This window comes from Thermobia domestica, chromosome 12, assembly GCF_964235325.1.
Source record: "Thermobia domestica chromosome 12, izTheDome1.hap1.1, whole genome shotgun sequence".
Classification (NCBI taxonomy): Eukaryota; Metazoa; Arthropoda; class Insecta; order Zygentoma; family Lepismatidae; genus Thermobia; species Thermobia domestica.
The window spans coordinates 219853555-219868375 of record NC_137465.1 but is presented as its reverse complement, the minus strand read 5'-3'; the positions used below and the strand labels follow the sequence as shown (position 1 = coordinate 219868375).

The 14821-nt window shown below is 35.4% G+C and overlaps 1 protein-coding gene across 1 annotated transcript in view; it reads left to right on the top strand.

Moving 5' to 3' along the window:
* The first annotated feature begins 3824 nt into the window (after nucleotides 1–3824).
* LOC145665871 (uncharacterized) overlaps nucleotides 3825–14821 on the top strand; it is a 692936-nt gene continuing 681939 nt past the window's right edge. Inside the window, exon 1 of the mRNA XM_081732985.1 lies at nucleotides 3825–4324. Coding sequence (XP_081589111.1) covers nucleotides 3965–4324 — 360 coding nt within the window. The 5' untranslated portion in view covers nucleotides 3825–3964. The remainder of the gene's footprint in view (nucleotides 4325–14821) is intronic.

Here is a 14821-nt window from a genome sequence, read left to right as displayed (position 1 = left end):
AAAACTTTTCATCACTTTTTCAGGCAGTTTTTGATGTTCTATTGAATGGAGGGCTCAAAATTGAAAAAAATCGCAAATAACGAACAGACGAACAGACATAGAAAATTCAGTAACGAACATTTTAAGTTCGTTGAAAATGTGCATTTTATTGACAAAATCCGCAGTTTATTAAATTGTATATGTAATCATTAATTACTTTTTACATTAATGAGAAATGCATCACATATAAAATTATTGCAGATTATTAGTGCGGATATGGGCGAAATTGATCAATTATCTACCAGATACTTAGCATTCGACAAATACTCGAAAAGAGATGGAAATACAACACCACGGTATATAAATTATTTATTAATTTTAGAAAGACTTACGACTCGTTTAGAAGAGTAGCATTGTACAACATTCTTACAGAGTTTGGAATACCGAAAAAAACTTATTAGATTAATTAATTTTTGTCCACGAGCTTTCACGTGTAGAATGGCCTGAAACAAGGAGATGCGTCGTTGATAATAATGTTCAACTTCGATCTACAGTACACTATAAGGAAAATCAAAGACAACAACCATGGCCTAGAGCTGAATGGTATCCATGATATTATGGCATATGTAGGTAATGAAAATTTAATAGGGAATGACAGGATAACAATAGAAAGAAGTGCACATATCTTATTAAATACTTGCAGGGACATGGGTTTTGAAGTAAATACAGAGAAAACTAAATACATGAAAGTTCGTGAGATCGTAATATGCAAATTATGGATGCGTTAAAATATCAAAGAATACTTTCGATAAAGTGGATACTTTCCAATATCTGGGTTAAATGTTAACAGATCATAAACATACTCAGACAGAAGTTAAATGTAGACTAAAAGCAGGCAATTCGTGTTACTATTCAGTTCAAAATCTTTTATTGCCGCGAATTCTGTCGAGGAATTTGAAGCTTAAAATATATACATAACGATTATCATAACTGTTGTGCTGTATGGTTGCGAAAAACGGTTCCTTACTATGATAGAAAAACGTAGACTGAAAGTATTTGAGAACAAGATCCTGAGACGAATATTCGAACCCAAGAGGGACGGGAATTGGGAATGGCGGAAACTTCATAACGAGGAACTGCATAGTTTATACCATCCACCAAACATTGTTAATTTCATCAAATCTAGGAGGCTCAGGTGCGCTTATCATGTAGCCAGAATGGAATAAAGTAGGAACGGTTTCAAAGCAGGGGCGTCATTTAGGGGAGGCAGGGAGGGGCATTTGCCCCCCCCCCTGAGTTTGGGATGTATATAGATTTTATCAATAGAATAGTAGTAAATCAGTGGAAAACGCGAAATTTTACTTATATCAAGGGGTCTTGCCCCCCCAAGCAAAATCTGAAATGACGCCCCTGTTTCAAAGTCTTAACGGAAATCCAATCGGAAAACGACCATCAGGAGTATCTAAGCGCAGATGGGAGAACAGCACTGAGATGGATCCTCTAGAAATAAGAATACAAAGTCGAAACTGGATACAGTTGGCTAAGGATAGAAATCAATGGAGAGCTTTTCTGAACGCGGCATTAAATCTCTGGGTTCCATAGGACATAGAGTTAGTTTGTTATTTGTATCAGAGGAATCATTTCATCGATCACTATTGTAAGTGTTTTTCTTAAAGAACCTTATTTTTAGATTTTCTCTTTCTTTCTTTTCTTTATCTAGTTATTGATTCCTATTTCATACATTAAATTATCTTCCATTACTCAACTTTCAACTTTTCATAGTTCTAACATTTTTTGATCCTCATTGCCTACCGCTTACAATACTGGGATAGCTCTCCAATAATCAATCTCTTAGGATAAGAACTTCCCTTTATTCTTTCTTCACTTTTAAATCCCAATTGGTCTCCGAGATATTCTTATCTATTTTTTTTTCCTTTCCATTGTTTGATATATGATCCTATATAAGAGTTTTGACGTATATTACGAACTTTTCATGCTGCGGTCTTCGCATTCGCAGGCTAACTTATTATTCTTCTTATTGGAATCGAAAGTCAGACGTTCTTCCTGGAATTTAGAAAGATATTTCCTGTCGCGTACAATGGCCGCAAGCTCTTTTTTATTTTTACCTTCACTAGATTATTTTGAGGTAATATCTTATTTCAACCAATACCTCTTGTAGCTACAAAACTTCCGAGCTGCAAAATGCTATTGTCTTCAATACGAGTAATTATTCATTTACGTAAGCACTATAAACCTAAACTTTGGTGCAATTTCACTCATTACCAATTATTCGAAAATGAAATCTTTAAGTTTTACGTTCCATGATTATGCCGGCTAGACTAAAGGAGACGGTGATGAGAAATGAATGAAATGATGGAATGAATAAAGTTGAAGAAAAACTGAAGAAACTCGAAAAAATCACGCAGATGGTGTTTGACCACAACAAAGTGCACTTGGCGTGAGCTGGAATCTAACCAGGGACCAATGCAGCAGAGGTGATCGCTCTACTACTGAGCCACCGCGATCCGTAGCAATCATTCGAGTCAAGATACTAAATAATTCACTACCATTTTTGGAAAATATCTTAGGGTTCGTAAGAAAACGTAATGACGTTTGACTCCATTGAGACATACATATATATAAACAAGAAATTAGGTGTTAAAGTAGCACCTACAAAATAGTATTAAATAAAATCACTCTACGTACAGCACGGGGTTACGCTTAACACCTTCACACCAAGGAAGGGTTAAAAAGTATCCAACACATGAACCATTATTTTGTGTCCCAGAATATTTAATACTCTCCTTTATTTTATGCTAATTATAAACTAAGACAACTGAGAGCACAAAATAGAGAACAATATACATTTTCTGCAACAGAAAATAATGATTTATGTATTGTATATTCTTCTCACCCTCCCTTGATGTGCGGTGTTACACATAACCCTTTGCTCTACGTAGAGACTACTTTTAATATAATCATTATGAAACCATCAGGTTTTACCGCTTTGCGTCAGCTGTACCTGTAGCGCCGCCTGGTGTCAGAATCTTAAACTTTAACTGGAAATAACCTAATTTACATTATGGTAACACGCTACACCAAGAAAGAGCACTTTATGTTTACAACGAAGACGTTTTCTCTTAAAATTTCGGGTTATTTTCGTTCAATTAAAAATATTGAGTAACAGAAAATAAATTTTATATTATTTTTGAAACAAAACCTGAGTTATGACTTGATACTAAAGAAACATTCATAAACATTATTATCCTAATAAAAGTGTGGACAATTTTTAACCCGCGTTAGTGTACGTAGGATTAATAACTTCTTCTGAGTAATTTCTAATAAACATTATTTTCAACATATCGTCCCTCTCGAGACAAAGAGGCGTATCTCATTTTTATCAACTTTTTCGGGAGACAAGTTTAAAGATATTATCACAAGTTTATTTTATCGTCTTCTGTCAAAATTTAATTTGATCTCGTAAGTTACGTACCTGACACGAAGGATACCAAACTAAATTTTAAAAGAAGACGATAAAATAAATAATGAGAAATGGGAGAAGTTAAGAAAATGAGATACGCCCTTTTGTCTCGAGACGGACGATATAAGAAAAGCATTGTATTGTTTTGTTATAATAGTGTGAAGAGACTGATATTTATTGACTTTCGTTGATCTCCCACAAAATCATTTATTCTTTAAGACTTATCTTCGGTGTTGTGAGATTATTCCTTTTTTTTTCTTTTCTTCCTAATTTCATAAAGCTATCTCTTATGTGTCGAAGAACGCTAGTTATTCGGATGTCTTAGTTTATGAAATTCATATATGTCTGAGAATTTATTCTACGTTTCTCTTCCGTAATTTTGTGTTTTCGTGGCTAAATCGTGGAAGTGTTTGTTTATGTTATATAATGTATTATGTCAATGTGTATTTTATGTAATAAAGCTGAGAGAGCTACTTTCCCAACTATCTGTCCATCTCTGACGTCATGAGTACCTGTTGGGACGAAAACATCTCATCTACACGTGTCTGGAGTCAGCAGGATTACCAGAAGATCTTTGTCTTTAAATACTCCCTCCATCCCGGAAACAGGGAGTCACACGGAGCCTTCAAAGTCACACGGAGCCTTCGAAGTCACACGGAACCTTTGGAGTCGGATATCGAGGTCTTTAGTCGCGAAGTTATCAAAAGACAGTCATCGGAGTCGGTCCGGGGAGTGCACGGCAGTCAATCGGGCACTTCGGGAGTAACTTGGAAAACAAACCGAACAGTTTATAATTCGGTATCCGACATATTGAACACCAGGCGAACAACAGGAGGAAGCCCAGCAGAGAAGATGAAGCTACAGGTACTGTGACGCCAGTTTTCTTCCTTTCTTTTCCTCACCTCTCTCCTACCCTCACTCTCTCTTTCTCCAAAAAAAGCTAAAATTCTTATTTTTATTTCTTTTAAAATCAGACGGGTGTCGTCCGGTCCCAGGACCCGTTCTACCCTTGAGAAACATTCCAAGAATCTCACTTTGACGACACAGCTTTCTTTGAAAATACTTTTCAAATTAAGCACCCGTAAAAATAGAGTAATATTCGAGAAACAACAAACAAGTTATGTGTAGTAAGTGTAATGAACATTAATTACGAAACATATCAGTTTTGTTACGTCTCTGATGACATACTGGCTAGTGTTTTTTGGGGGGGGCACGGGGTCATAGATTCGATTCGCGGCAGGACAGTCTTGAAACATTTCAACGTAACACGATGATATGGATTCCTCTTTAAACTGTAAGCACACGTCTCATATAGCTTCAGTGAATGAGTTTCGTTTCGTGTTGATAAAACTTGATATACATCTCAACTATAGTGATCTAATAAACTAACCGAAAATTAAGATTTACGAATTTCAGATTCCATGTGAAAAACGTATTTCGCTATCTTTTACCGTTCTCCTTTGATGATAATAAATACGAAAACTAAAAATGATAGATTTCCGCCACGTTCGTTTACAATAGCCGAATTAAAATAGGTAGGACTCCTAAATTTATATGCAAGAGAACTTTTCTTTCTATAGAGTAATTCGGGCGGAAGTAAACATAGTATGCATTAAAGTGAAAAAAAATCTCTCACAGAAATGGTAGCACGGATGATTCACAACTTTATATGAATAGAACAGACCTTCTGCATTCTAAAAATACAAGTGTGGTTCATATCGTGTCTCAAGTAACGTGAACAGAAAGAAATGAATCCTATAAGGTAAATTATTCACTTCACCCCACACGTGGGGGTGAAGTGAATATACATATAGGATGAAGTGGTGAGAAGAAGTGTCCTTGACATAATGTAAATAACAAGATATAAACTGCTATATAATGAGTATACCAGCTAACGAATAACACCTATATGATGTAAAGGTACATAAGCTATTGTAGAAATGCTTAAGAAGCAAAATATACATACCAACCCGAGATCGTGTCCAAAGCACCGTCTCGGGGCATTGAGTTCTTTGATCTTACAAGAAAGGGCACAATATTTGAGTCCCCAATGGGTCTTGAACCCAGGATTCTCCTATACGAGACTGTGGTTTGGAGTACAGATAGGAAATAGTTAGATGCATATATGTTCTTTTGTCCATATCGTATACATGGAAAGATTAATGACATATGGACTATTCACATCACCCCAAAATATGTTAGTCACTTCACCCCATCCCGTCGTCTTGTTTCAAAGCATGTTTTGTAGCTTTATGTTCGCAATATATTGAGACACATTTATATACATGCGTACCTAATAATCGCCTCATGCTACTGTGGAAGTATTGGGTACAACACGATCACTTCAGGAAAGAATTGCCCTAGTTTCTTATGGTTTCATATTACAATAGCAACAAAAGGGCTACAAATCTACTCACCTTCCCTGTTGTCCACACTCGCTGCATTCAATCGTTCTATTCTTCCCTCTATACACTATCCTCTTCGTCAGCCCGACTCAATACTGCACATACAGGGGCTTTGTAAGTTCGGCGCCGATCATGCTTTGTTGTCACATTTAATTAAATTTAACTCTATTCACTTCACCCCTATGATCATTTCTCCCCGAATTATTCTATAAGCTATTCTGTTTTATGGCGATCAATGTTGAAACCGGAAATTCAATTCGATTTCAAGCACTCTGGGTTTCAATAAAAGGAGTTGAGCTAATATAGAGAGTCGTTAAATGATTGTACAAAAAAACTTTTCTTATCTTTAATAACTTTCTTCATTCGAGATATTTAGACTGGAACTTGTGCTATATATCCAGTACTTCCGGTTTCAGTATACCAATAAAGGATCGAAAAGGAAGAGGCTATATCTGCTTTTAGTATATTGAACACACTACATAAAACTGATCTCCAATATATCTTACCGTTATAGCGATCAATATTAAACCGGAAGCTGTATGTGTCTATCACTTCCGGTAGCCACGAAGAGACAAGGACTTAGATAAAGCCTATTCTTGTAACGTTAAATTTATACCAACAAGTTTGTTTCGTTCTTTCTCTTACCGCCAGTGTTCCTAGGTTTTCTTAAGAAAATTTCCCTCGACTGACACAAAATTTTCCCTTTTCTTATCAATTTTTGTGTAGTTTGTTAAGTGTTCAATTCGTATGACAGAAGTTAAGTGATAAGATTAAGATATTAAAGAAAGCGCCAAGCCACATTTGTTTTGTTCATTTGCTTGTTCCTTGAACTTTTCCCTTCACTTTCTTTGTTACAAAACAATGCACAGAAACACATCCAGCCAGAGGTGGATGTAGAAATTTAAACCAAAGGGGGAAAGCCAGAATCCATAAACTATAAACTTCACTATAAAGTAAACTGGGGTTTACTATAAACTTCAAAAAATATATAAATAATTTCTTAAATTGTTTTTACAACTCGGGAAACTGGAGGCATAGACACCCCGGCCTAGAGCTACATCCGCTACTGCTACAAAAGATGCAAATTATGCTACTTTGAACACACACACAATCTTTTGTTATTGTATTAGTTTATTTTTAAGAACAAAGAAAAGTTTAAGTATTTATGTTGCACAATCAATCAGTGCAAAAATTTCCCTGGATTTTCATTTTTTTTTTTTACTTTTTTTTCATTTTTGCTAAATTTACCTCCCAAATTTCTCTAGATTAGTGAAATTTCCCTCAAACTACGAACACTACATACCGTTTCTGCTGTAATATCTGTCTACAAGGAGACCGGCTGACGGAATGACGGACATAGCGTTTTATGAAATTTCCCATATTTTATGCGTAGGATATTTTGGGAATCTAAAAGTAGAACACTTCTTTATTACATATATACGAAGATGACGTGATTGATTATTTCCTAAGCTGTAAAAGACAGAATCTATGAAAGAATTGTTGGAGTAATAATGGAGACACGTGGTAATTGTTCTCAACTGTTCGCGTGCTTCTGTTTCTTCTCAAAGACTAAAGAGGCCACAAAGAAAAAAATGAAGAACAAATAACAAATGACGTTCATTGAAATTTGTTTATAGAGGAACATCCAGAAGAAGGTAATTATAAAAAAAAGTAAATATTGGAAAAGCAGTTAACAATACTTAGAAACGGTTACACCTTTGTCATTACTGATATGCACATAAAAGGGTCTCTTTCTATTTACACTTGAACTCCCATTTTGTTGTTAAACATCTGATCTTTGTTTTTCATTAAGGAAACATTTTCTCTTTTTCTCATTTTCTGTTGCACGTGTAGAACTATGGAGATTATTTATAAATACAAACATATTAAAAACAATATGTTATTTTCAACGGAAGTTGATTTGGTATTATAATCAGACTACCTGAGAGTCGATCATATCAGGCTGTCTAAAACATTTTGAGTAATTGGAGATCAATATTGGGAACAGGGCTGAATATACACTATCTAAAATGAGAAATAGGCAGTGGAAATAGCAATACTTTCCTAAAATTTCATGTCATGTTTCCGTTTGTTTCCGTTAAAATTTCATGTGTACTGATCTCAACGGTTTGAGAGCTACAGGTTGTAAACCATTTTTTACTCCTTGTTGCTTACTGCTCACCCTGTATATACTCTACACAGATGAGAAATAGAGAATTTGAAAGGTGATTGAATTGTCTTTCCAACGGTTGCAACATGTGACAGTGGAGTCTTTGAAAGGAATGTTATTGATAGAAAGTTAAGATTATGTAAGGAAATGAGATGGCAACACTGATTCCCAAATTTCCCTTAATAAGTTCCCATACTTAGAATCATTCATACTACCATTTCCCAAAATATTGACCCTTCCTTTGTGGGACACCCTATATATATATATATATTGCACTCTCCCTGCTGGTCTAGTGGTTATACTCATTTCCCTTTATCCCCTTTTCCCATCTTCAAACTGTTCTCGTGAAAACGCTCTCTCTGTCATTGCTTAAAGCAGCTAATTTTTCAGAGGAATAACAAATGAAAATGCAGACAGTGCAAGCACGTAGCCACGATTTCGCAATAGGGGAGTCCGTGACGAAATACTGTGGTTATCATACCAGAAGCTTGATCATTCTAAACTATTTTACTGGTAAGATATGTTCGTTTGTTTAGCCAGGATTTCGTAATGGGGGAGGGGGAGTGACATGAAATACTGTGGTTACACACCAGGGGATCGATCAATCTAAACTATTTTACTGGCAACATACCCATATTGGTTTGTAAGGACAATAAAATGAGGATATATTCGTAATTATTTTAATAAAAAACTATGAAGAAATCTTGAGTAAAAGAAGATTTTAAAAATATTGAAAAAGAGATAGTTTTCCAAGGTCATTCGAACTCGGTTCTACTTGTCTTCTTTCTTCTTTTTTTAATCTTCGTTTAATGCCGTCAAGGATAGCAATGAGATCTCTTTCGGGAGTAAAGACATCCTCTAAAATGGATTAGTGTTGCCGCGAAATTCAATTGGTTCATTTTATGGGTGAATCTGGGCATTTCTTAAGTTCTATCTGAGAGTCTATCTTATCGAACCTGTTTATCGATCGTCATTTGTAGTCCATAGGATTAGCATGGAGATAGATGGAATTCTGAATGTTTCCTTACAATAATATCCATTTTAAACTTGATCCTCTCCACGTTTCCTTCACACAAAGCTCCTCATAAGAAAGTAGCCAAACGCTTGGTGTAGCTTTATATTTTTGACGCTGATTCATCTTTTTCTCATTTCTTTTTGTTTCATCCTTTCTTAATATTTTTCATTTCTGGATCCGAAGTAGGGGTCCGGACCATCCGGACCCACCCCTTGGCTACGTGCCTGAGGCAGTGAATGAATTTTAAAATACCTGTTTCACTCTTGTGTCTCGCAATTTTTCAAGAAGTTTCTGTACAAATATTTCATAGTCGACAAGTATACCTATCGATGTCGAAATCTAATTTCATGACCAAACTTGGCAGAGAAATGTGGAATATCACGAAACGAGCGTAAACAAAATTTAAATTGCTTCCGTCCATAAAGACGGCCGTAGCGGCCAGAAACCTGATTGATCAGAAAAAACCATAAAAATGTGTTTCAAGTTTGAATATTTCATTTCATTTATAAAACAGGTAAAGAGATCAAAAACAAAAAACACATTAACCGACATCGGGAGGAAGTAGACATCTATTTGAGAGTATGCTTATCATGACTGCAATCTTGAAGTCAGCTATCTTGTATCTAACTCGACTTTTTTTAAAATAGGAAGGGGGTCATGTAATATATCAAATTGTGCTAGAATTTTACGAGAAATACAATGGTGAAGTCTATGTTTCCATAAGTTTATAAGACATAATGAAAAGCATATTGATATGAATTCGTTGGGTTAAAGATTTCTTAACGGCTGTATGTTTTTGAAAAGAATTCAAGTCAGGAAAACTTAATGTACACTAGTTAGAACATTGTGGGGAGCTATATATGAAACGTATAATCTGCTTGAAATCGTTATCGACTGCAGACAAAACGAAATGGTAATGAGACGATCACAAACCTTAAGGAAGTGATGAAAGATGGATGACATATTTTCCATCTTCCATATTATTTGAGTTGGACGACAAACCTTCATAAGCAACGACCTATTCAGTACATACTAGTATACATTCAATTTTTCTGATTTTTTTTGTAAATACCTCCACAGGACTTTTCGCAGAAGACAAAGTTTGTCTTCTGATTTTGTATTTTTATTATAGCTATAACTAGCATCAATTACTCGTTTCGCTGGATTAAATTGAGAAAAAAGTAGTGTTATGTTTCGTTAGTCAGTCACTTTGTACTGTTACTAAAGCGCTCTTTGATTTAGGACATTTTCGATGATTTTATATTTCCTCCTGCCCACCTCATGTTGCGGGGCATGGCATCGGAAGTGTCATTGTTCATGTCAGTGATCCCGAAAACTATGAATTCGATACTGATATTGGTCATTTAGATTATTTTTATATATGTGTCCCCTCTTCCAAGTTGAGGGGCTAAATTTGGATTTAAACATTATCAGAAGTTTCACTGTTCATCTGATCATTTTTTAAATCTCGTAACTAGGTACAAACCTGATTACTAACAGAGATTTTGTTGGTATTTTTCCCCTCTCTATATACGATAATGAGAAAAAGTGCCTGACGTTGTGAAAGCTAACTGGATTGATACCTGTTCTCAATCCTTCCCTCTTTCATTTCAATTTTTGTTCAATGCTTGAAAACTTCCGGGACTCTCCTTCTTCTGCAATCAATATCTGACAAGCTCGAACGTCATTCCGTGATGTGGTCGCACAATGGCAACCAGAACGATATTGGATCTCTCCCTCATTAAATTTGCGTTCATGCACCGTTTTGAAAGGATTTCGTATCGTAACTCTCTGAAGCCATTATCCAATTCATATATGCACACGTATTTAAGTGGCTACGTTCATCACACACTATTACATGGTACATTATTTACACTGTGAGGGTATTTTACGAGTTAAGATTTTTTATCCCTTATACACTGTTCAAGGTATATTATCTGTTTAGATTTGTTTAATTCAAAACTGAGTCTACTGGTTAACTTTATAAGCGTCGCTCACACGGATTTCAAAGGCTTATGTCCGGAGATCCCTCAAGCTCCTTCTAAGATTTATTTAACGATATTATTAGGTTATCATAGGGAACCGTAGACAATTGTCACATCACTCAAGGATTGTGTTGCGCCTCTTCCCCTGAGAAATAGAACTATGTTTAGACTAACTCCCCCTGTCCAGCACAGCAGAAACAGGATAACAACCAGGATAATCATGTTCTTGGTGGTAGAGTTTCTCCGGTTGTGGCCACAGGGAGCGCTACACTATCCATCCGAGTGGTCAATATTTACAATACAACTTATCGTTACCCCTAGCACCAACATACAATATCAACGAGTTTCTCAAGAAATTTGATGGCCTCAAATTACTAAACGGTTTATCTGACATGGGGACAAACACAGTGGTTTTCTCAGGTTTCGTTCGATATTAATGGGAAAATGATCTCATATTGACAATGGAGAAGTAAATCAAGTTCAAATGAAATAGATTGCTCTGATATTACATTGATAGTGCAGGATCTTATACCCTGGGCTATCTTTATTATTTTGTAGAACATCTACTTCGACCTGAAACTCGCTGTCGCGCTCAATGACGGAAAAATAGATCTCTTCAGTATAAAGTCAGAACTACTGTCACTCAAGAGTAAAGAGTAAAGAGTAGGAATGATTTGACTCTAGACTCAGGTAATGACCTCAATTCGGAAGCTGAAACTGATACAGTTGTTTAAACTTACGTAGAAGGTAAAGTTTCACTTCACTCGGGTGCTATTTCCATATCTAATAAAGGATTTTTTTCGTAAAAATAACAATGGTGCGTCGACTTCTATGCAAATACTTCAATCGCCAGAAAGTGCATAGAGTAACTAGGATTTGCATCAAACTTAGATGCTCGACAAAAACGTATATATGAACTATACATATGGATTTCGTCTAATATGTACCTCAATAGCCTCTGATAAGTCATGACCAGGGCCCGGATCTTGTTGACAAGTCAACTTTTTTCTGTTACGCATAGGACAAGGCAAGTTGAAATAAAAACGTTATTCATCAACTCTAGGTTCTAAAAATATATCTTTTTAGGGTCAACATTTGGTCACTTTTTGCCGTTTTGAAGTTTTAGGTCATTTTTTAATATTTTAAGGTAACTTTTAGGCCACTTATGGTCTTTTTATTCTTTTTCTTCTACATAAAGACATCTTAAAATGAACACTGTTTACGGATTTGAAGAACATTAAGTTAAATGATCTCTTTTCCTGCTTCCTCACTATTGGGGTGGAAAAAACTGCATTCCTAACAAGCTAATGAATACTAAGCTGTAGCTGGTTGACGAGGGGTGGGGGTTAATAGGTGGTGAAACAGATGGGTTTGGGTTGTTGACCACATAAGATATGATCAAGTGAATAACTAAAAATAAATTGGAAGGCGTTCAAAGATTTTTACTTTTTTTTATCTATTATTCTCGTGTATACAGTCTGCACTTGCGAACTTTGATTCCTAGTTTCAAACTTGTATTGAACTTGTATTTCCTAGTTTCAACTCGCGAGTGAATTGACACTTTCAGTACTTACAATACAGTACAATGAACTGATCATTGTACACAACATTTGATCAATGGGCTGCAGTTAACTGAAACAAAACTTTTGAAAATGACAGAAATGATATTTAAAATCCAATAAATATTCAAAAAATGTCCATGTTTAACGAAGTAAAAGTTTTAAAAAACGAAAGTTTAAAGTCAATTTTTGTGAATTTTAGGGTCATTTTACAGGAATTTTAGTGTCATTTTATAGGTCACTTTTTAGAAAAGTTTAGGTCAACAAGATCCGGACCCTGATCATGACAGTAGCAAAAGGGAAGGGAAGATTGTAAAATGCACAAAAACAGTTCCCAAAAGGAAGGATAAAATAGATGTAAAGAATATTTTTCATTGGTACCATCCAGAATGTTGATTTGAATTGTGATTATAAAAGTCACAATTATTTCAATAAAAAAGAGATTGTGGCAATTTGGATGTTTTGACCAAAAGCTAGAAGATTTTCGACCCTGAAAATAATTAAACTGGTCTTCAGTTACGTTGGAAAATAAGACAGATGCTTCTATGCATGATTTGTGTTTCTCCTATACATAAATCTTCTGTTGGAATCCCAAAATTTAGGCAAAAGGAGGAATTTGAAATGTAAATTTAAAATGAAAACTGAGAATGCTTTTTTTGCATACCAATTTATCCGATATTAATTTCTCTGCAAGCCGACGCCCGCAAATATATTCATGGCAAAGAATGAAGCGGAAACCATTCCGAAATCACTTTCCCTGTGCAAAAACATGTCCAAATATAGTCGCAAACTGTCAGCTATTGAGTTTAAGTCAGCGAATCTTTCACCTATTCACAACATTAACAAAATTGCAGTACATTATTTCCTTTCAATATTAGACATTTCTTTTTAATTCTATTACATGTCTTGGAACTTGATGAATTTTGCAGAAAGATTTTAGCATTATCTTTTCGAATAGTAAAAAGTATCAGTATTTTTGGCTTTCACAAAGGATAAGTGACCCCAGCCCTGCACAAAATGTTCATGACTATTTTATTAACAAATTTTGGAACCCGATTCTATCAAAGTTCACTTTGATGAGTTGATCTGCTTAAACAATTTCCGAGAAGACACATTACGAAAGCTTTTTAAACTAAATCGCTTCCGCATTCCCGTATTGTGCAACAAAAATACTGCACAACTAGATAGTTGTTGGGTTACAGAATCTCACACTCTGGTTAATGTGTTTGTAACAGTATCATAAATTCCATATGAAGTCGGATAAACTTCCAAAATCATTGCTCGAGGATGGTTCAAGACAATTTTGGCTGGTAGGTTATTATTCGAGATTACAGATCTCCAGAAGAAACGACAATCTGTGACACAGCAGGAAACGTTTGCCACTATAGCAAGCTTTGAATACTTAGACAACAAGTCACTCTGACATCTCCAGACACCACGCAATTTATCTCATAACCTCCTCAGCTGGTACTTGACCATAACCGAATTTGATTTGCTCGTTAAGTTCACGAAAAGCTTAGAGAATTTCTCTGATGTACTTTCGAGAGTCATGTGCCTTAAATAGACACGAAATGCTCTACTTTTAAAAACCTGGATACCAAATATCCTTTCCTACAACAAACCTCACCTGAAAACACCGTAACGAATCTCGAACTTTTCACTCTAGTCGATATCACAAAAGAACAGATCCTATTCCCCTCAATTATTGAGAAAAGAGATTTTAAGTTATTCCACACCTAACCTCAACTGGAGAATCACAGTGGTCAACTTAAAGCATACCTATTAGCAAATAGATATGTTAGTTCCTGAATCCGGAACTATTTACTGACAAAAATCCAGTTTCTTTTACTGTTTACTAAAAAACGGAATCCCAACAAATTCCTTTTGTACCCCAAAAACTTACGTATGGCAACAATACTGCTTCAAACAACTCATATAGATGAACTAGGTCATCTTCTGGAAACTCTAAACGGGAACACATCCTGTATATTCTACGGATAAGAAAATAATGTTTAATTGCAATTCCCCTCTGGAATGTTCAGAAGATTTTACACATTGTTCTTGACTCTCATGTTTTTTAGTGTATGGCCATCATTGAAATTACCAAGCCACATGACCCATGTGTTTAAATAGTTCGAACGAATATAATACAATTGGTATAGCGGAGTATATTACAGGAATCCATCAGCTGCTACATTGACGCCAAATCACGGAATAATTAGGACAC